The sequence below is a fragment of the Pantherophis guttatus genome, chromosome 1 (genome assembly GCF_059756535.1).
Source record: "Pantherophis guttatus breed Tessera chromosome 1, ASM5975653v1, whole genome shotgun sequence".
Lineage (NCBI taxonomy): Eukaryota > Metazoa > Chordata > Lepidosauria > Squamata > Colubridae > Pantherophis > Pantherophis guttatus.
In genome coordinates, this window is record NC_142063.1 from 63,267,505 (window position 1) to 63,291,216 (window position 23,712).

A 23,712-nucleotide genomic window follows, 5' to 3' on the forward strand; every position below is an offset into this window, starting at 1 on the left:
ATTCTACAGCAATGTAAAACAAACCTTTAAATTGCCTTTTCACCAGGAGTTTTGGAGAACTCCAATTCTTTTTTTTTTTTTTTACAATGTTCTTCATGATGAGGAATAAATCTGTAGTTGTCACCTATTGCTAATTCAGTAGAAAGATGCTGCAAATTGGAAATTGGTGACACATATGGCACAAATTCCCTGCCCCTCACAAGACATACAGTAATTACTAGGATTTACTTTGGGGTTTTGTTGTATGAACTGGCTGTTGTAGTTTAGAAATCATGGTTTATGATTTAATTTGACATATGAACTTAATCAGTTATTCAGTTTAGTTAGCAAGCAATGATTAAACTAAATAGCAATATTTGGGGCTTATCCAGCACACTCTGTATTGGCCCTGTTTGCGCTTAAAACATGCTTGTTGCATATCTGCATTGCACTCTGCTTTTTAAAAAAAAAATGTACTATATTTTTCAGAGTATAAGATGCATTGGAGTATAAGACGCAGCTTAGTTTTGGGGGAGGAAAATAGGGGGAAAAAATCTGCCTACCAGGTATTCATCTGGCTAGTGTCCTTAGTCTGGTCAGCTTCAGCACATTAGTTTGCTGGATTTTATCCCCTGCTTGGGGATAAAAAACAGCTTCTGAAGCACAACTGATCTTTGGAAAGAGAAGCAATGAGAAAAGCAGGCAAACCACGGAGATTGCTTCATTCGCTAGTGCCTCATTAGGGCGGAAAAAAAAACTTCACAGTTGAGAGTCAGAGGGAGCAGGCAAAGCACAGAAGATCGCATCACTGAAAAAAAGCTTCTAAAGCACAGCTGAGAGTCGGAGGGCAAAGCACGGAGATGCTTCACTCGCTAGTGCCTCATTAGGCTGAAAAAAAAGCTTTGAAAAAGCTACATTCAGAGTATAAGATGCTCCCAAATTTTCAGCCTCTTTTAGGAGGGAAAAATGTGTCTGAAAAATACGGTATTTAGTAAATTTATATGGCCATTTAACTCACTGGACATGACTCTGGGCAGATGTACAACTAGCAACAATTAAAACAACTATACTGCTGTGTAATTGAAACTATAATGTTCCTTTGAATTGCCTTGTTATCAAACTTTGCAAAACCAACAATGAACTGGCATCTTTGTGACTTTAACATATTGAGAATGTTTATATAAGACAAGAAATTAGTATGTAAATAGGTTTTTGTATGTGAAATACTGATGGAGCTGCTGATGAAACATTTTCCAAGGTTTTAATGGTTCACCTTGCACTGTGAATACTTTTATTTCCTGTTTAAATTCAAAACCATGGATTACAACAACTTTCCCTACATTGTGTTAATGACCTTTCTTTCATAATAATACAAGAGTATCACAATAAATAGTATTTCACCTTTTCCTGTATTTTGTAAGACCAGCTACCCTGTTTTCCCCAAAATAAGATATCCCCTGATAATAAAGCCAATCAGGCTTTTGAGCGCATGGCAATAATGCCAAGCGCTTATTTCAGGGTTTAAAAAAATATAAGACAGGGTCTTATTTTGGAGAAACACAGTAGTTTAAAAATGCAGTTTTATACAGTGGTGAATTATTGCTCTGTATTATGAAAGCTGCAATCTTTGAAACTCTCTTAGCAAATCTATTGTGGCATGTAGGTAAAATAATGGACTATGATCCAGGAGAGTCAGGTTTCAATCCAGCCACTCAGAAATCTTTGTATAAATCAGCATTTTTCAAATATGGCAGCTATAAAATACGTGCACTTGAACTCTATGCTGGCTGGGAAATTCCAAATCTTAAAAGTCCACACATCTTAAAGTTCATAAAACACTAGGATAAACAGTATCTCTCAGCCCTCTACTCTATAGGATGGTTGTTGTGGGAAAATAGGAACGCTATATGTATATAGCTGCCCTTTTGTAGTGCCTGGAAACTGTAGTGATCTAGATGGGGGACAGCAGGCTTCAGCTGAATCCTGGGAAGATAGAGTGGCTATGGGTGCATGGAGTCTCAGGATCTGGAGTTTATCTTTCACTACTTCAGAAAGACCCAGTGTGCAACTTGGGGGGTCCTTCTGGACTCACAACTCCTCCTCAGAGATCAAGTGGCAGTCATGGCTAGGAGGATCTTTGTGGAAATTTGGATTGTAGCCAGTTGCATCCTTTCTTGCATCCTGAAGCCCAGTCATTCATCTTTTACCTTGGTCATCTTCCAGTTGGATTATTGCAGTGTGTCTTATAAAGCTACCTTTGAAGAGTATTTAAAGCTACAACTGGTACAGAATGCTACGGTATGGACAGTATTGGCCACCTCTAGGATGGTACATGTAGCGCCACTGTTATGTGAGCTGCATTGGTTGCCAGTTTGCTTTCAAATCCAATTCAAGTTGTTGGTTATCACCATTAAGGCCCCAGTCTCTGTTGATATTTATTTCTCTTTTATACTTTTGTGGAAATAGTAATTATGAAGGTGGCAACTTCAGGGCATGCTGGGATAGTAATAATGCTGGTCCTGTCCAGCTGAAAGTAGTGCAGCTGGTGATGACAAATTGCGCTCAGTGAACTTTATTCATGCTGCTTTGATCCAGGACTTTACATCCCATGTCACCCATCCAACTTAATCTAGAAACAGTTTATGCCATGGTCAGTTGGACTATGCAAAACCATTCATAAGGCTGCTTTATGAACATGTTATTTAAAGCTTAGAACCTCTGTCTCATAAAGACTTGGCAAAATAGTTTTGAGGGCTTTGTGCATTCTCCAAATATATTTGAATACAGAGATGGCAAAAAGAAGTTCCCAAAGTAGCTGCTCCAAACCTTTGAGAGAATGTGGCTGCTGAATACTTTGATGCTCAGAGAGGTACTTTAGGTAGAAAAAAACCTCCCTCAAAGTTTGTGCACACCTGTAATGACAGGTCCCTGTTGCTATATTGACTAGGATGAGAAAAAGTTGGGAAAAAAATCATGGCCTAAGCACAGACCACAGAACAGCTTAATGGCAGAGTTTGGAACAGTTGGAGTTATTCTTTATTCTGATTTTAATGCTAAATACTTAAAACTCATGTATTTTGTTTCAAGTTTCTTGTTGAAACATTTGTAGAGCCATACAGGTTTCTGGCAGGTAACTGATAACTAGATATTGTTGTCTTAAGGAAAACTAAGTAGGGTCAGACTTGGTTAGTACTTGGAAGGGAGATATTCCTTGGCTGTTACATGTAAGCCAGGTAAAAAGTTAAAATCTGATCCCAGTTCAAATGAGACATTGAGCGATTAAAAGAACCCTAATTTAAACATTGTAGTGAAGACTTTCTGCACATACCATAATTGTTACATTATGTCCCCAAATTCTGGATTACAAAAACTTTAAATGTACTATATACCTGGATTGTTGTATAATTTGTATTTTTCAAAAATTCATAATAGCAACAGCAACATAATAAGAAAAGAAACAGCAATAATAAAATCATCCCACAGTTATAAATTTTAAAAAAAGATCCTGAAGGTATGGCAACCATTTCAGTTTAGTTGCCCAGAAAACTACAGGTACTACTAAGAGCTAAGGGTGACTTCATGTTCTACCTTTCTGTGTCCTATAATTTCTCAGAAGTTAAGAGTTTAATGAAAATTACTTGCAAGTAAGTATATATACAGTATAGGATTGTAACATGAGGCCAACATTTATATGATGTGTTTTATCATAGACTTAGTGAGTAAAACCACACTTTTCATAGATTTAATGCATCTTTTTTTAATTCCCTCCCCTCCTCCCAACCCCCTCAATTGCTGGTCTCTTTGGTACTTATGACATATGTAATGCCTTAAAACATATGTACTTAAGCAATTGTTTCCTGAAATACTTAAAATATCTGGATGTTTACATACCCATGATTTTGAATGCATTGTGTTTACTTTCCAGTGAAAAAAAACTGCTTGGCTGAAATGCAAACATCTGGCCTTTCCTGGAAAGATATCAAAAAATAAGAGAAAAAAAGAGTAATATATTTAAAACCAATTGAATACTTTTTTAATACCACTGGAAGTGTAGCTTACTTCTTGTATATTTGTATGTTTCTTGCTGAGAACTGCCATGTCATATTAAGGTTGCTATTGCAAATAGGTAGGACTATATCTTTTCCATCAGCATGTGATGTACTTGCAAAAAGAGTCATCTGAAACAAGGTGGGTGGTGAATGAATGAATGAATGAATGAATGAATGAATGAATGAATGAATGAATGATGGGAGGACCCTTTTGAGAAGGCCATTCTGGGCAGCAAGTTATTATGTCTTGAATAAGAAGCACCTGAGTAGCAATAAACTGATTTTCTATGCTGCTGTATCAAAAAATAAAACAGATTTATAACGAAATTAGTATAATTAGTATAATATAACTTTCTATAATTTTTTTTCATATTCCCATGGCACTTTACAAGCTTTCTAAAAGCTGTATTTGGTCAACCTAGTTATCTAATAATGCTTATGATTTGGATGCTGGTACATTTCAAGGTGATCAATGGGTCCATTGCTAGGCACATTTATTTAAATGCTGGCAACAAATGAAATAATGACTCAACATATTAGTAATATAGGCAGTGCAGGTTGCTTAGAATGGGAGAGTGACTACAGCTTTGGATCAAATTGAACCTGAGCAGCCTCTCCATGCCCATGGTTCCCATAATTCTTCATGATATGTGAAAAGGCTGAGGAAACTAAAAAGACCCAAGAGATGGTAGAGAGCTACTGGGAAAAGACAGGAGTTGAAGATGATTGAACAGCTGCTAGAACTGCTATTAGAGCCTACCTAAGGGGGCAAAATGTAACTGTCTCTCCACAGATAGTGACTCAATGAATGTTTCAGATGACTCGGTTCCACGTTGGAAGAAGTTACACTGAGATAGGGGGAGTGGGGATGTCTCTCTAAAAATATGCTGTCCATCTGGCAAATAAAGTTGCTCATCTTTGGTCAACTTCAGCCTTGAGGCAGAACCAGTGGAGGTTATAGGAGCTAAGGCTCCCATACTTTGAGAGGAGTTTGATCCTGTTGGACCTGAGGAAATGGACAAGCCGTTGCAACTGCTAGCTCGGCCACACCTGTATTAGATCCCTGCTTTTCCTGGCTGGTTAAGGCTGCCTGCATAATTGGGTCTGGTTAGTGATTAATTATTTCTTGAGGGAGAAAGTGGTCTTACTGGTTCTTAAGAAGGCCTTGGTGAACCCTCTCCTCAAGGAACTTTCACTTGACTTAATCAGGACAGTTTTTATCTGATCTCCAACCTTCCCTTTTTAGAGAAAGTGATCACTTGGTAGCTTCAAAAGACCCTGGATGAAGCAAATTATCTGGACTCTTTCAGTCAGGGTTTAAGATGGATTATGGGAAGATAGCAACATTGATTTCATTTTTAGATTAACTCTGTGGGAGCGGACTAGAAGTAGTGCATCCATCCTTGTTCTTTTTGACCTCTCAGCAACCTTTGATAACATCAGTCATCATATCCTTCTGGATCAGTTCTAGGAGTTAGGGATGGGCAGCACTGTATTCCATTGGTTCTCCTTCTTCCTCAACTATTTATTCATGTTAACAGCTGTACATGTTTCTTGCAGTGCTTGTACATAGAATGAAGTAGTTTACACATTTTTCTCTAGTACCATAGCCCATTACCCCATGCTGGTGATAGCAATTTTGATAATTCCAATTTCTTTTCTTGGTCATAGAAAACAGGACTATTTTCTAAATTACCCCATTCTGAAGCCCTGACTGTAGAAGCAAATTTACTGGAAGGAAACGTTTATGAAAATTTCTGTGATTGATGCTTTGTGCCTTTTAAACTGAGAAAGACCCTGAATTTATTTATTTTTTTCCCCACCAGGGGAGAACATTAAAAAAATAAAATTGTCCTGCCATAATCAACCTCCTCTTCCTGTCAGGAGTTGCTAATTCCAGTTCAAGCCAGCCCTAGAAATTCTCCTCACAGGTGATCTATCTGTATATGGGCAAGAGTAGTGCAAAGAACCTTTGAATATTGAATAGTTGTTCATTAGTTTATTTTATCCCTTATTTTTTTTAAATAATTTTGTAAATAATTCAAAAAATATATTTTCTAGGTATAGAAAATATACCTAATAATCCTTCCTTCAGTTTCCCCCACAACAACAACACTGTGAGGTGAGTGGTAAACAGATTGGCACATATAACCTTATTGAGTCATAATGACCAATTAGTCTTTTTGGTTTAACCTTTTGAAAGCATTAGGAAAGTTAGCACTCTTTCATCATGAATGCTTTTAGTTTAATGTCCATATTTCCTAAATCACGTAGATTAATGCATCATTAAAAATCAATAATTATGGTTTTTGCTAGGTCCCAGATTTGTCATCGCATTGCAGTAGAAAATCAAAGTGTAGTTTCACGAAACCAGTAGTATTTCAAAGTGTACAAATTGTTCTGACAAATTAATACCAAATAACAAAATCCCCGTTTTTAGAGTTCCTTTCATGTATTCAGCTCAACATGAAAGGAACAGGAACACATAGCGGAGAAGAAAAGAAATGTAAACCAACAAAAGTCTCTTGGAAAGAAAGCTGGCTTGAGTGGTTTCACTTTGAACAGGACAGGCAGAAGAGTAATCAAACTCCAGTCCAAAGTTCAGAGTCAGGTTTGTCAGCCAGTCAAAGACCAGAGTTCTGCAAGCACCGTTCACAGGAATGCCACACCCCAAAGCAGGAAATCAGACAGTTGCTTCCAATGAAGAAGCATGGCTCCAGGCTGCCTTTTAAACCAAGCTGCAGCCAGCTGTCTTTAATCAAGAGAGCTACTCCTTTACTTGGCAAGGAGCTTCATTGAATAACTTTGATCTATTCACTGGCTACAAGGATTTGGAGGTCTTACCTCATCATCTGACTGCTCCAGCTGTCCTGATGGTGCCTATGATAGATCAATCTCAAGTGATTCCTGACTTGATATCTCCTGAGGCTGACATTCCACTGGGTTAGTTGGAACAGGGGTTTTTTGGGGAGGGGGGAAAATTTGCATCCCGGGCCATGACACTGGGTCTCATCAGGCTCTTGGATCGTCTTGCTTTCAGTCAATCTCTACTAATGATTGGATCAGAAAAAAAAAATAGGGTAGAGATCAAAAGAGTCCTTGAGCTGGATCTGCAAAAAGACAGATCCAAGGTATGAAATCATTGTTATGAAAGCTTCTGCAGGAACTCTTTCTGGTTTTCCACCATTCTCCACTGATAATCTTGAAGTGCTTTACCTTCAAACATTTTGGAAGGGAGGTTGAGCAGCATGCTATATTTGGAGCACCACTATCCATGCATGGACATGGCTATCAAGACAGGTCTGTCTCTTTTTCTATTCTTCCTTGTAGACATATTTTGCCCTTTGTGCTTTTAATTAATACCTTTACCAAATACACAGAGTAGCCTGAAATGAAATGTGATGCTTTTTATTAGTGGATCAGCCTACTGAGATTTCTATGAAAGTTGCTCAGTTACGATTGTTCAAAGGTATTGCATCTGAATTCACCTTATGTTTAGATACTCTGGGTTTTTTTATGCCATGTGTGAATATTTAACATTTATCGCTAATATCTGGCCCTCTAATTTGCTAATTTCTTATATCATTGTATTGAAAACCCTTATTGCTTCATCTTTGATTGTAAACCATTTATTTAAAAAAAAGCCCAAAAGTCCCTTCCCTTCAATATTAGCCCTCAGTTTTATCCTTTCGTATTGAAGATAATAACCATCCAGACCCAAGTTGTCCAAGCTGACTCTGAGCTCTTTCTGTTGTTCAAAATGGCAGATTATTCTAGATTTGAATAACTTATTTGCTATTTTAGTTGTATGTGTGTATGCAAGTATGTACTTTTATTAGAGGGGAGGGGCAGAAAGCCAGTTTGTTATATAAATATTTCTTCAAAAATGTAATACTTGCTGTACAAATTCATTTTAGGAACATCTTCCATCTGTGTCTGATTTATAATGAGTGCCAAATCTGCTATCAATAAAGAGATTTTTGCACCACATGATGAAAGGATGCTGGGTGCAGTCCAAGTAAAAAGGAGAACGAAGAAAAAGATTCCTTTCCTGGCAACTGGGGGTCAGGGTGAATACTTAACCTACATTTGCTTGTCAGGTATGCTAAATTATTTTGAAATCCAGCTATCCTTTCAGTTTGTTTGTAAAAGTTGATTGATGTTGTCTATAGATAAAAATAATGTGGCATCATGAATTTTAATTAGACAATTAGATGAAAAATCCGACCATAAACTTTCAGTATTCCTATATTTAAATTATAAAGGGAACGTATGTACAGAGTTAAGTCATGTGATGGAGTTAGTAATATACTTATAGACTTTCAAATATTTCTCAATATTTGACCATATTCTTCACAAGATCTATTCTTTCAGGCATTAATGTGGCCTGAAAAGCCCTGGGACCACAGTGGTTAAATGTAGTATTGCAAGCAAACTCTGCCCACAGTCTGAAGTTCAAGGGCTCAAGGTTGACTCAGCCTTCCATCCTTCCAAGATTGGTAAAATGAGGATCCAGATTGTTGGGGGGCAATATGCTATAAAGCACTATGAGACGATATTTAAGGCCAAATGTCATTACTAGTGAAAGAATGGACCTGAATTTTTGGTATTGCATTAAGAAATTTCTGTATGTATATTTCCTATGTTCTTAAAGGAGACATTATCATACATATTTTTAGATCAACCAAGAATTTTGGGTGCCCAAATAGACAAAAAAATTGAGTTCATCTTATCTGCATGTATAGACGGCACAGGTATTTCTCAACCTACGACCGTAATTGAACCCAAAATTTTGGTCATAAGTCACGATGGTAATAAAGTGGGTCATCATGTGACTGGACAGGCATCTCTTTTGTGGCAGTTGTTAAACAAATGCCATTAAGTGAACCCATTGTTTGCTATGGCACATGTTTTGCTGGAAACTGGAAGTAAGGAGCAGTTTTTGGCAAAAATTGTTTTGTAAATTGTGATCATGTGAACCACAGGGCACTGCAAACGCATCAAAAGGAATTGAGTTTGTAGATTGTATACTAGGCAAATGCAAAGGACTCAATGCAGTGTGCTGTTGAGATTTCCAAATTATAAATGGTAAATTCCAACATTGTATTGTTGTTTGTGTGTGTGTTAGTCCACAACCTTTAAGCAACCAGACAATTACAGTATGTTCCAGAGTATATTTAAATACATAGAATACTCTATTGCATTGGTTTTGTTGGCTTGTTGAGCTTTAGTGTGTATGTATTGTGCATGGTTTCTACATGGTCTTGTTTCTTGTTGATAACTGGCCTTTTCTCTTTGCAAGTTAAGAATAGATGGCAATAGATGAAATTATCACTTTTAGAAAAAGCAAAGAAAGAATATTGCTTATCCCAATTCAAAAAGAGTGCAGGCATCTTATTCTGTAGAGATTTTTCCATATATTTCTAAGCTGTGAAGTTTACTGAATTGTCCATATCAAGGATTTTTTCCTGCCTTAAAGATGGAATTTTCTCCTCTGCCCCCTTTGCTGTTGTTGAAATATATATGTATTGCAGTTGTTAAAGCTTTCCAACCTGTAAAACTATAATGGTAAAAGATTCTCTTCTACTTTTCTATACCAGTAATGTTGAAAGTTGTAAAATTTATATCTAAGCATACATTTAGGCAGTTAATAGCATTTCATGTATTTGCTGCTCTGATGAATATCACTTCATTCCATTGCATCAGTGCTTACTTTGCTTGTTAAATTGGTATTTTAAGCCTCATTGCTTTTACCTAATCAATTTGTATTTTATCTTTCAAAAGCTTGGGGCTGCTGAAAGTTTTCTTTTGGAGGAGCTTGGCTCCCAAAGCAAAACAAAATCAAAGTTACCTTATTTATTTGTATACCTGTCAGCTTGACATCATATCAAGTCCTCATATTATTTTTCAGCACTTTTGGAAACTCACGGAGATGGTTGCTTCAATTAAAAAGAGCCAATATGAGTGATCTGCAGACAAATCATGCAGAACCAACTTTATCTTCTTCAGATTGATTTAATCTATCAAGGGAATGACGTAGACAGTGTAACTGCATCTCAGAAAAGTCTTTGAGAAAGTCTCTTGTGATATCACCCTTAGCAAAATAAAAAAAATACATGCTGGATGCTAGATGAACATACAGTTGGCTGAATGACTATTCCCAAATAATACTTGTTAATGGTTTCATTTCAGCATGATGGGACATATCAAGTTGGAGTCATTTTTAGCAACGATCTCGATGAGAGTGTGGAGGAAATATTTAACACATTTGCAGATTATATAAGCAAGACATGGAAAAATCTAGACAAGTTTCAGCAATGGACTGAAATTAACAGGGATAGAATTTAACAAGAAGAAATGTAATGTTCTACATCAGGCAAAGAAGAATATGAGTATAGGATGGAGTTAAAGGATGGAGACGACCTCCCTGGCAGATGTATATGTGAAAGGGACTTTGGAATTCTTGTTGCCCATATATTAAACAAGAGCCAGTATTGATATGCATTAATTGTTCCACTTTACTCTGTCTTCAGGTCAAGCCCTACTTGTAATATTGTGTTCATTTCTAGATGCCACCATTCAAAAAGGAAAATTAGAGAAGTCACTCCCCAAGGTGTGATGGGGAGTCTGGAAACAAAGCGGGTGAGAACCAGTTAAAGGATCTGGTGGATATATCTAACCTACAAAATGTGATAACAGTCTTCAGCTATATAAAGGGCAGTCATATAGAAATGATTTTCTATTGTCTTGGAGGGCATGACTAGAATCAGTGGGTTATAACTACAAGAAGGGTCAGATTAGAGGTCTAAAGGAACTTCTTGGTTGTATGAATTATCAGCCAGTGGAATTGACTTCTGGACAGAGTGGTAGTGAGTTTTTTTTTTGCTGAGGATCTTCAAACAGAAACCGCATGGTCATTTGTTAGATATACTCTGGTAAACTGATATACTGGTATACTGATTGCAGAGTTTAAATAAAAGTAAGGTCATTTCCAGATCTACAATTCTTTGATGAAATCTGCTCTGCTCCGAGAACTCTGGCCCTTGACATACAGTATTTCTCACCCAGCCTCTGTTATGATCTTTTTTTAAATGACACTTCATTTTTATAAACTGCATTGTAGGCGCACTTGAAGAAAAATTTACATTTACCTTAAATGTAAAAAATAATCATAGTATGCTGATTCTTTCAAATTGTATAAATTTATAGATTATGCACCCGGTTCTAAGACAGGAGATTAACCCTAAAAAAGAACAACTTGCCAAAAGTCTCTGTATTTAATGTGTGTGTTTTCCACAAAAATATAGTGGTGCAATCAGTTCCACAAATTCTTTTACTTTATTTTATAGTGCTTATAATCCTTCCCAGTTACGAAGTACTCTGAATGGTATACAGCATCAACAAATAGAAACTCAAAGACATAGTAACAAATAAGGCAGTCAGAATAACCATAGAAACAAAAACAGCAAATATAAAAGCCCAACAAAAGCCAAGATAGATAGCCAGTGATTGCCACTGTTAGCTAGGACTGAAAGTGCTTTTAAATAAAACTATTTCCATGTGTTTCTGGAATTGCAACAAAGTGTGAGCTTGTATTTTCTTCTGGAAAGAGCGGGCTGTTGTACGAAAGGCCTGCCATTTCATTCATGCTCTGGGACCTTAAAGATTGGAGGGGATTTTCAGCAGATGTGCTCTCTCAATGATCAGACTAGACATGCCAATTCAATTCTTCCAAGGCATTGCCTGATGTATCCTGGTGCTGTTCTGTTTAGGGCATTAAAAATAATAGCCAGCACTTGGTCTTAGAAGCCTAGTAGCAAACTAATGCCACAGATTTAATATTAGGTGTGATTCTTTATCTTGTCGCCATATTTTGTATCAGCTGCAGCTTCTAGGTTGTCTCCAAAGACAAGTTGCAATGGTCCAGTTCGGTAGAATTGCTGAATTAGGCTGAAGGAGGATTGCTTGTCCTAACCAGTTTTGGTGACTTTCCAATATTTTAGTTGTAGTTTTTCTAATGGAAAGTAAACAGTAGTGGGATCAAAGGGAGAGATTTTATGATCAAGGTGAAAAAAGTATACGAGGAGGGAGAAAAGTTACTAAGCCATTTGATCATGGCTGATTCTGGAAAAAGATTGGAAAGCTGTGGATCTGCAATTGTGTGATTCTATCACTTCTAGGAAAGAAATTTGGAAAACCAGAGGAGACTAAAACTTTACTTTTTGAGTTACAAGTTCATATTCTGCAGTTGAGCATTTGACTTGTAAAGATTTTTATAAATTATTTTGGACAAAGGAGTTTGAAAGTGGGATTCCTGCTTTAGAAATCTCCACTACACAGTGAAAAAAAATCTTTAGTTTTTGTTTTGCCATCCTGAAATAGGACAGTGCCCACAATTATGTATATATAATTTTTAGTTATCAAGTCAGTGGAATAGCTCTTTTAATGTAAAAATGTAGCTGTTTCTCACCTATTAATTGGTTTCAGTCATAACATGAGTCATGAAAAACTAGCAGTATTCTATTCATGCTGTGAGTTCAATAGAGGTGGACTTAAGAATAGGAAAAAGAGACTGGCTGCTGCTTGGAGGCATGTCAATCAAAACCTGTAGAACTTGCCAAAACATTTTATGTCATCATCATCCACTCTCACAGCTGATTAGCAGCAGGATATTCATTCACTGTTTAAGTATGCCTATTCTTAATTTGTTCTTACTGTGAAATGTAATTTTCTACTTCCCATTTGTCATGCTTGTTAGAGGAAAGGAAATCTACATCTATAAAGATCAGGATCATATAGGGAATGGTTTTTCTTGGGACACTCTAGGGAAGTGAAAGTTGGACTTTGGGAAAAAAAGGACATGAATGAATAGAAAATTCATGAATCATCAATAATTAAGAAAACAAACAGATGGTTCCTAGGACAATTGAATCCAGAGTTCTCAGTCAAGGCACAAAGGCTTTCATTATAACTTTTGGACACGTTTTCCAAAGAACTAGCTCTTTGGAGAAGTCTATGAAGCTGAGAAAACTGGAAAAATTGAACAGAAAGGTGGATATTGGGCAGGAAGGTAGATGTACTTGATTACAACAGCCATGAGTGGACTTGAAAGACCTGAAGGACTGGATATGGGGTTGATCATCCTGGAGAAGGTCTATTATGTGACTGCTAAGAGTCAGAACTGACTTGAGCACATAATCTAAAGAAAATGAAGTTCGAGTTTCAGTTTTGGGACACTGCTGAGTTAGTCATCTTAAAGTCCAGCTGTTTTTATAAGCTAGTTCAGGTAAGTATGAAGCAAATACCTATAAATAATTCTTTATATTTAATACATTTAATAATTGAAGGAACTTGGCCACACCTCTTGACATGGAAGAAAGCAAAGTTTTCATTTGGTAAATATTTTGTTTAATGACTGAGTTGCCTGTCAGAATTGTGATTGCTAAGAGGATTATCTGTACTATAAATAAATCCCCATATTTCCTTCCTTCCTTCCTTCCTTCCTTTCTTTTCAATTTTCCCTCATACTCAGGCCTGTTTCTTCCATTATCACCATTCACTGAAGCATAACATGTAACTTTAACCAGCCTATGGATTCCTATTTTTACACACACCAAGAACAACCTAAGTGACATAGATTAATAACTTCTGACATATAGTTTAGTTATTCATAATTAAATCTACATGTATGTTTTCCACAATTACACTCCTGAAGACCAGACCATTTCCATTCAATGTTATTATATCCTTGTTTTATTTTACCTTCACAATCACAAAATATATCTGGTGTTGTTTTTCTTTCAAACATTCCATTTGTTAATTCATGATCTATACTGTTTACATTTTGTATAGTTCAAGTTTTAGATGTAAAGAAACTGGACCTAGGACTTGGCTTATTCAGCCTCTGTCCTGATATCTATTAATCTTTAAATGAGAAGACATGAAATACTATCCATAAAGTAAAAACTTAGATTTATTGAAAATCTGCTATACAGCCAATCCCAGTTACCTGAGATTATAATTTCTCTCAAATCTCCTTCCCTTTTAAAGTCAAGAATAGTTTGATCTAATTTCTCCAATAGTTTTTATACCAATATTTCTACCAATTATCTAGTTTTCTGTAGCTTATGTCCTTACCAATATTTCTGAGATTATTATACATACCTGTACTTTGTAATAATGGTTTAAGGATGATTGGAATTTTAAGAAGTCAGTACTTGACTCAGCTGTATTAAGCAATCCTGCCTTTAACATTCTGCTTTGTTTTATTTTGTTTTGTTTTGTAAGTTAATAACAATGGTGGTGGGGCTGCAGTTACAAAGGACACTGGATGAAGTGAAATTATTTGGATCCCATCCAATTGGGATTCACACCTGACCATGGGATAGAAACTTCGTTGATCACTTTTCTGCATGCTCTGTGGTTGGAGGTGGTCTTGTTAAGTCTCTTCAGTTCTATCAACAGTAATATCCCTTTTTTAATCACCTGTGATGATCGAGTTTCCTTTTTGGAGTGTTTTTGCTCCTTCTTAAGCAAGCAGTTCCATTCAGTGTTGATAGGATAGTAGACAATAAATCTTTGAGCATTTCATTGTGATGTGCCTGAGGGCTCCTCTTTAACACCTTTATGAAGCTGCTAGGAGAGATGCCATCACATTGGGCTGAAATATCATCAGTATGTTGATGATACCCAATTATATATCATCATCCCAAGCCAAACAGAAGATCTACTGGAAGTCTTTAATATAGGACCTACAAGCTGTGAAAGACTAGATAGTGAGAACTTCTACCTTATTCCAGCAAGTTGGAATTGTTAATGCAGGTGTCCTCAGGTATAAAGTTACATCCAAAACTCTTGCATTTCTCTTAAAGAGCAGGTTTGTTTTTATTTGTCCCAGGATTGATTACTTGATTTTTTTAATGGTCCATGGTACTCATCCTGTGTCAGTTCTGCAGCCATATAAATGTGTTTAATAAATAGTAAATCCTCTTCACTACAAAGGTGACATTTATTGTTGTTTATTACATAATGACTGTCTACTTTCATACAGTTGGCAAAGCTGGTTCTTGAGTCGTTAAATTGGAGACTTCAGTTTCTTTCTTTAACATTTCTGATCTTAATCAGCTTCATGTGAAGCTTTTATCAGCTTTTCTTTTTATGTCCTTCAAGTATTTACTATGCATTGGCTTTTTTAAGTTGACAAATTGGTTTCCTATTGTTCTTTTCAATATGTCATTTTAGTTGTTTTCAAAAGCTTCCCTTAATTGACTTCTTCAATAAGGGTTCTTCACTTATAATAGATAAATTCTCTGACATCTACTTTTTCTGTCTGTCTGTCCATCTGTCTGTCTGTTTGTGTGTGTGTGTGTGTCTCTCTCTTTCTTTCTCTCTCGCTCTGTATGTCTTTTCCACTTCATTGACCACATAGCCCTGCTTCATATTAGTTGGAACGTTAACTGATGCGTCTCCTGCAGGTTTGAACAGTCAATGAATATTTGATTTCAAAGTGCATTCTATAGTTCCTGTATTTTATTCTATAGGAAATACAAAACTACGTTCATGAGATTCTGCAAACCTGAAGGAAACATTTTTGTGGATTGAGGATTGATATCTTTTACTCCGTTATCATCCAGTATATGAGAGCATAGCTCCATATAATTCAGCAAATAGTTCATTTATTCTGAAATTTACTTTGTGATGTGTAAATACCTAAGTTATTACTGTATTTTTTGGTCTATAAGACACACTTCCTCCCCCCCCACAAGATGTCTGTGCATCTTATAGAGCAATTGTTGCCAAAGCCCCACCCAAAAACCCACCCACCAGCCCCCACCCTTCAGCTTCTGCCTCCCAGCAATTTGTCTCCTTGCAGCAAACAGCCTGGTCAGCTTTAGCACAGCCTAATTTAACACAAGCAGTTGATTGGTGGTTGGACTGGCCCCCCAGAATACCACCAATCAGTTGTTCTAGGATACGGGGATTGCCCCTCTGTCGCTGCCTATCGCCACCGCCTATTGCCGCCTCCACGTCCCCCATTTTCAGCCTCCATGCACCCTGTTTTCGGCCCATTCCAGACAGTAGCGATAGGCAGTGGCGATCACCGCTGCCTGGAATGGGCCGAAAATGAAGCGCGCGAAGGAGGCGATAGGTGGCAGCAGTGATTGGTGGTGATGGTGATGGGTGTCAGCGATCCCTGCAGCCTGGAACAGCTGATCGGCGGTATTCCGGGAGGCCGATCCAACTGCCTATCAGCTGTTCGTGCTAACTCAGGCTGTGCTGAAGCTGATCAGGCTGTTTACTGCAAGGAGGCAAATTGCTGGGAAACAGAGGCAGATTTTTTTTTTCTTGTTTTCTTCCCCAAAAGCTAGGTGTTTCTTATAGTCCAAAAAGTATGGTAATTATTGTTGTGTTGAATGCAGAGTAATGTAATGAAAGAGTCACAGAATATGTGGAAAAGGCTTGTGCTTTTATTAAAGGTTATTTTTGGATCCTAGTCAGGGATTTGTAGCAATTTAGAAGGTTGTCATGTTGAAGCCTGTTCACAGAAAGTGATTTGATAAGAGGCAGGGTAAGTGGTGAGTGGGGTGAGAGTTATTCTTTCAGTATTTTAGCTATATCCATTTGAAATGTAGCTTCAAGAGTTCTTGGACTAGTGATTTAGAATCAACAGCTTACATTAGATTTGAATCTGACATTCTTCTTGAATTGCAATAGTGGCAAATATCTGTAGCTCGGTAGGATGAGGATGAAGGTTCTTCTCTGAGCTTGTGGGTTGGTTTCCGAACATGTTACCTAGTCTGGTAATGAAATGTTCAGAAACCAACCCACAACCTTGGAGAACAAACCTTCACGGTCACTCTTCTTGAATGTTCGTTATTATTTGGGAATACATTGGAATAGATCAACCTATGTCTGATAAGACTCAAAATAGAACTCTGTAAGATACCATTTATCAGAAAAATCTCCTGAAGGCTTTCTGCATCAGCAAACGCAAAGTTGTATAATCAATATAAATCTCAGTTTCCTATATATACAGTAGGTGGAAGTTTCGTTAAAACTTAAATGATGAAATACAAAAGTAAAATTGTGAATAATTTCTATAATGATTGTCCTATTTTTTGAAAGATTGATAATTTGTAAAGTGTTACTGGATTCAGAATAGTTTCTATATTCAACATTAAACACATGTCCCCTCATATTTTAAAACTACAATGACTTTTTCCCTCCTTCCTTCGTGCCTGTTTGTTAGATCTTTTACCATACTATAGTTTAAGGCCTTTCAGAAAGAAAATATGGCATATCACACTAGACTCTCATCTAATGTGCCTATTAGTTCTAAGGATATAAAAAGTTTCAACCTGTTTTCTAATTCTGACAAATCAGATTTATAATTTGCTGCCGTGTACGACAGGAAAATTATAGACATTATATTATATAGGTTATAATTATACAGGTACTGAATGTGCTTCAGAGCTTGTGAGATATGTTCCCATAGTCATTTTCAGTTATGGATGTACAGCATTATGTAATCATCCAGGTTTATATCTGTAAAAGTAATTCCACATATAATATATTACACAATGTCTATCAAAATTGAATTAATTAGTATGCATGCACCATGCATATACCCCATATACATTGGGCTTTTTTATCTAATCATTCCCAGATTGACCGAACTGACAGAAACCTCCCATTACAGTATTTCTGTTTTATCAGAATTCTGCTTAAATTTTGCATATGAACACAGTGCCCCCACCCCCAGTCCTGCTCTGCTACTTTATCATGGCAGTAGGAGGTGTTCCTACTGAGCAAAAATCATCAGGAGCCAAGAGTATATATTCCTACCACCCAAGATATTATGGTCATTCCAGCTTTCCAGCTAAATGAAGCAGGCACCTATACTGAGCAGCAGGAATACAGAAAGATAGCAATAGCAATAGCACTTAGTCTTATATACTGCTTTACAGCCCTCTTTAAGCGGTTTACAGTGTCAGCATATTGCCCCTAACAATCTGGGTCCTCATGCTAGAAATATGTTATCACTTTAGTGACAATGACAAAGAGATGAATTCATACTGTACAGGAAAAGGCAATGGTAAACCATTCCTATATTTGTATCAAGAAAACCCTATGGATAAAAAATATAACATGATTGATGATATACTGTTAGATGATGGGAAGGCAGGTCAGATCCTCAGGTTGGATGGCACTCAACATGATGCTGAGGATGAGCTCAGGAATTTTCAGATTACTAATGGTGTTTATGATGTGGCTAGATTAAAATCATCAATGCTGATGCTGCCAGGAAAAGAAAATTTAAAGCTACAAATATAAAATTACAGTAGGAACATGGAAAGTAAGAAGCATGAAAGCGCAACACATTGAAAGATGAAATGAAACAACTACAAATTGGCATCAGCAAATTGAAATGGACTGGATTGGACACTTTCAGTCAGGAGATCACTATGTTTATTACTCAGGACATGAAAAAACAAGAAATGAGGTTATTTTTATAGTTAAGAAGCATATAGGAAGAAGAATACCTGGCTACAATGCTATCTATGACTAAATAATATTGATTAGACTTTGTGGACAACCCTTTAATATGACAATCATTCTAGTTTATGCCCCAAACACCAGTGCAGAAGAAGAGGTTGATGACTTCTATGATCAAGTTCAATTCAAAATCAACAGCACGTGCAAGCAATATGGTATTGTTTGTATTGGTGAGTGGAATGTCATAGTTCCAAATTCAGAATGTGAAAGAAGAAAATGTAGTTGGATTTTAAGAAAACAATATGGAGCAGAAGACCAGTTTATCAGTTTTTACCACTCTAGTGATTTCGTCACTAGAGGAAATATCTAAAATGAAGTCTCTCGATAAAATAAAATTTATTTATTTATTTTACTTGTATGCCATCCATCTCACCTAGAAGTGACTATATTATTGACTATATTATTGCTAAAAGGAGATGGAGCATAATTGTAGCATCAAACAGACGGCAAGTTGCTGATTGTGGTACAGGCCACAAACTGCTGAGATACAAGCTCCAAGTTAAGCTAAAGAAGAAAAAGAAAACCAGTTTCCACAATATGATCTTGAACATAATACCCACCATTTTTGAGGAGAACATCAGGAATTACTTCGAAGTCCTAAGCCTCAATGCTAGACAACCAGAGGATTCATTAAGATGACCAAGACATTAAAAATGAATGTGAAAATAGGCTACCAAAAATAGAAAAGAACGCAAACTAATGTCAGAACGAAGTGTGCAAATTGCAAAGAATTTATAGAAGAATTTATATACCACTTCATAGTGCTTTTACAGCCCTCTCTAAGCGGTTTACAGAGTCAGCATATTGCCCCCAACAATCTGGATCCTCATTTTACCCACGTCGGAAGGATGGAAGGCTGAGTCAACCTTGAGCCGGTGAGATTCGATCTGCTGAACTGCAAATAGCAGTCAGCTGAAGTAGCCTGCAATACTGCACTCTAACCACTGCGACACGTCTTGGCCAAAGCCAAGAAAGACAAAATTCTCAGAAAGCAATGTAACAAAGTGTCAGAGAGCTGTTAAAAGTGATGTATAAGAGCAGTTAAAATCACATTGAGGATGGAAGCAATCATGGAAAAACAAGGAAAGTATTTCAAAAGATCTCTGAACTCAGAAGGAAGTTCCAACCTTGAACTAGACTATTAAATGATGCCAACTGATGGAGAGTAACCAACTCAAAGAAAGATGCAAGGAGTATACTGCAACAATATGCAGTAGAGATGTCAATATCTAGATACCTTAGAAGATATTCCTTACTTATAAGAACCTCTAGTAGTAAAAAATGAAGTTACATCATCACTCCATTGCCAACTTAGAAAACTATAGGAACTGATGGAATACCCACTTATGTATGGCAAGCAAGAGAAGAAAAATCAGTCAAGATTCCAATCAATTTATACCAGCAATTTTGGAGAATGACATAGTAGCCAACTGATTGGAAGTCTACATTGCAACATCAAAAACAAGGATCTTACAGAACGTGCAAACTAACATGGAATATCCTTGCGCAGACTGGCTCTACATTGGCAAAAAAGTGCAAAAAGACTATATACTCTCCCTTTATTTATTCAATTTATACACAGAATATATATTAAGGGAAGTTAGATTAGAAAAAGATAAATATGGTTTTGAAATTGTGGGAAGAATTGTCAATAATTTACACTGTACTGATAACACTACTTGAAAGCTGAAAATGTAAAGGATCTGTAAGCCATAGTACTAAAACTCAGCACAGTGAAAAAATGGAACTAAAATTAAATATAAAGAAATCCATTTTTTTCATTCTAAAATGTGGATTCTGAGCTAAAATTATCTTGCTGCTTTATTCCCCCTGAGTATTGATTCAAGTTCCTAGTAATAAAAATGTCACTTCTTCTGTAGTGTTTTGCAATTTATAGTATTTCTTGCAGCCAATATTAAAACCTACCATAATTTGTCAAAATCCTTCTTAAAAAGCAATGGATTCCAAATAGATGGAAGCTAAAAGAAAGTATAGTTAATGGAGAAACTGTTCACAGTAGAAAAATTTTAGTAGACAACTTAGTAACCTTTAATTTTTGTACAAATGTTTTATTACTTATGGCAATAGCTAAAGAAATAACAATAAAAGCTGTAAATTATGAATTCCAGGGAATTCCAAGGAACTCTAAAGGCGGGGCTGTCTAATTGAATGATTTTAAATTGGGTTTTAACTTTGGGTTTTAAAATTCAGCCAGAACTATTTAATGATTTTAATTAATTTTAACTATGATATTGTATATGTTTTAATTTTGGCTGTACACCGCCCCGAGTCCTTCGGGAGGAGGGCGGTATATAAATAAAATTATTATTATTATTATTATTATTATTATTATTATTATTATTATTATTATTATTATTATTATTATTATTTCTGAGATATAAAGTATGACAATTTATTTGCTGTGGGTTATTTTCAATAAAAAAATTATATGCACTAAATAAAAGCACATTTTACATGTGCTGAATAGATTCTTAATAACTTGGTAAAGCTAAAAATGTATTGTTCTATTTTTCTTTTCAAACTACTGTTTCAAAGCTTTGGGGTTTATAAAAATATGTTATGCATTTGAAATACTCTTAAAACAGAGATTAATACCAAATAATATGGCTTTGTAATTGTAAATAGGTACCCAATGGATAATGCCTAAACCGTAATGAAAGCATTGACAGACCTAATGATTAATTTATGAAGAAATTTCTGTACATCAAAAAATAAATTATGAGTTTGTCATAGGGACACTTATATGCTGAAATGAAACAACAAAAACCCAGAGAGCAAGCAACTAGATATATATAACTTAGAATTGAACCCATAACTTAGAATTAAACCCAGTGAATATTATGTGTGATAAATAGTTTTATTGATTGATTGATGAATTGTACTCTAATGTAATAGATGGGGCAGTAATTATGTGGAATACATAGTATGTCTATAATTAGCAGGCTCAAGCTTCAACACATTGTGCTGCTTATTTCATAAAGAATGGATATTATTCTGTTCCTGTACAAAACTTTGGGGCAGAAAGGTCACTCCATAGCTTAAGTCTTCTATATGTGGGGAAATAATCTCCAGCCCTGTATTCTATCCATTGACATCTCCCTCCCATACATCATTTGAATATTTTTGAATGATAATTTTTTCATCTTGATGGAAAACCACAGGTTGATTTTGGCTTAGTACAATATGTGAATCCAGACATTGTGGTTTATATATAAGATCTAGGGACTGTGCCTGATTCAGTAAATTATGTAAAAGAAATCACAGATTAGATTAATACGTGAACTGAGCCAATAGAACTTTTTCTTCTACATACTTGCTGAAAGTATGTAGATGGGGGATGTAGTGGAGGATGATATTAGACAACCAGTTTGGTTTAGTGATTAAGGCACCAGGCTAGAAAGCAAGAGATTGCGAAGTCCTGCCTTAGCCATGAAATCCAGCCTGGGGATCTTGAGCCAGTCACTCTCTCTCAGCCCAATTTACTCACAAGGTGGTTGTTTCGGAAAAACAGGAAGAGGAAGGTGTGCTGAATATGTTTGTCGCCTTCGGTTATTTGTAAAAATAATAAATTTGGAAAATAAATCAATAAATATTAATAAAGGTTGGAGTAAACATGATATAAATATATAAAAAATTGCTAAGAACCAGCTGATTCCCAAACAAAAGAAGTTTACAATGTTTTAATACTTGTTTCTATGTAGTTAGGCTTTATCTTTTAAACCCCTAGAGTTCGATCCTACATAATGCAAATAGACTATAGATGGTGTTCAGCTTACAACTATTTGTTCAGCAATCGTTCAGAGTTACAGTGGCACTGAAAAAAGTGACTTATTGGTCCTCAGACTTACAACCATTACAGCATCCCCATGGTTACATTATCAAAATTTGGGTGCATGGCAATTAGTATGTACCATATTTTTCGGAGTATAAAACACACTTTTTTCTCCCCTAAAAGAGGGTGAAAATTTGGGTGCATCTTATACACCGGAAGTAGCCCTGCCCCCACCCTTCGGCCTCCACACGTCCTCTCAAATGGAGCTTTTGGAGGCTGCAAACGCAGCCTCTCAAATGGATAACCTCTCAAATAGCCTCCAAAAGCTCCATTTGAGAGGCTGTCTTTGCAGCCTCCAAAAGCTCCATTTGCAAAGGAGCTTCTCTTTGCAAAGGCAGCCTTTGCAACCTCTCAAATGGAGCTTTTGGAGGGTGAAAAGGCAAGGCTCAGAGGCCAAAATGACAACTTGGAACAGCTGTTGCCTTGTTGGACCGGTTCCACACTTCCCCTGCTGTACTCACTGAAGCGCCCTGTGATGATCAGCTGCATTTTTGAAGCCGTGTATCTGCCCCAACGAGGCACGGGCATGCTCACAACCAGAAAACCTGTTGCTAAAGTTCATCTCTGGGAACAGCTGACTGGGGGAATTCTGGAAGACCAATCCACCCGCCAATCAGCTGCTTGTGCTGAATCAGGCCAATGTGCTCAAGCTGACCAGGCTGTTTGCTAAGGATGCTAGCCAGATGAATACCAATGGATGCTGGAAGGCAAAAGCAGAATTTTTGTTTTCTTATTTTCCTCCCCCAAAACTAAGATGCGTCTTATAGTCCGGAGTGTCTTATACTCCGAAAAATACGGTATGTATTATGGCTGCAGCATTCCAGGGTCATGTGATCGCACTTGCAACCTTTCAAACTGAGTTCTGATAAGCAAAGTCTATGGGAGCAGCTGGATTTGCTTAACAACTGGGTGAATTACTTAACAGCTATGGCAAAAAGGTCATAAAATCAGGTGCAACTCATTTAAATACCTTGCTTAGCAATGGAAATTCTGGTACCAAATGTGGTTGTAAGTCAAGGACTACCTGTATTTTTTTTTCTATTACTTGTAATTCTGGAATGCCCCAAAGAGCCTGCAAAGAGCCTCCAGTGAAGTATAGATCTGGGGAACTATAATGCGCTATCCTGTAAAATGAGAATAGCCATATACAGCTCTGGAATTTTACAACATTTATGCCCCATTTTTAAATATAAGAAATAATGGATAAATGAACTTTTATTTAAAATTTGTGCAACAAAAAAATTAGTACCCTTTAGTTTAACCATAACAATTATT

At 36.5% G+C, this 23,712-nt stretch overlaps 1 protein-coding gene across 2 annotated transcripts in view; it reads left to right on the forward strand.

Annotated features, from left to right (window-relative positions):
- STXBP6 (syntaxin binding protein 6) overlaps nucleotides 1-23,712 on the forward strand; it is a 92,428-nt gene that overhangs the window by 15,190 nt on the left and 53,526 nt on the right. Inside the window, exon 2 of one of the 2 annotated variants that reach the window (XM_034417942.2) lies at nucleotides 7,946-8,128. The exons of the other annotated variant lie outside the window; for it this stretch is intronic. Within the exon in view, the coding sequence (XP_034273833.1) occupies nucleotides 7,975-8,128 (154 nt within the window). The 5' untranslated portion in view covers nucleotides 7,946-7,974. The remainder of the gene's footprint in view (nucleotides 1-7,945; nucleotides 8,129-23,712) is intronic. 2 annotated transcript variants of the gene reach the window in all.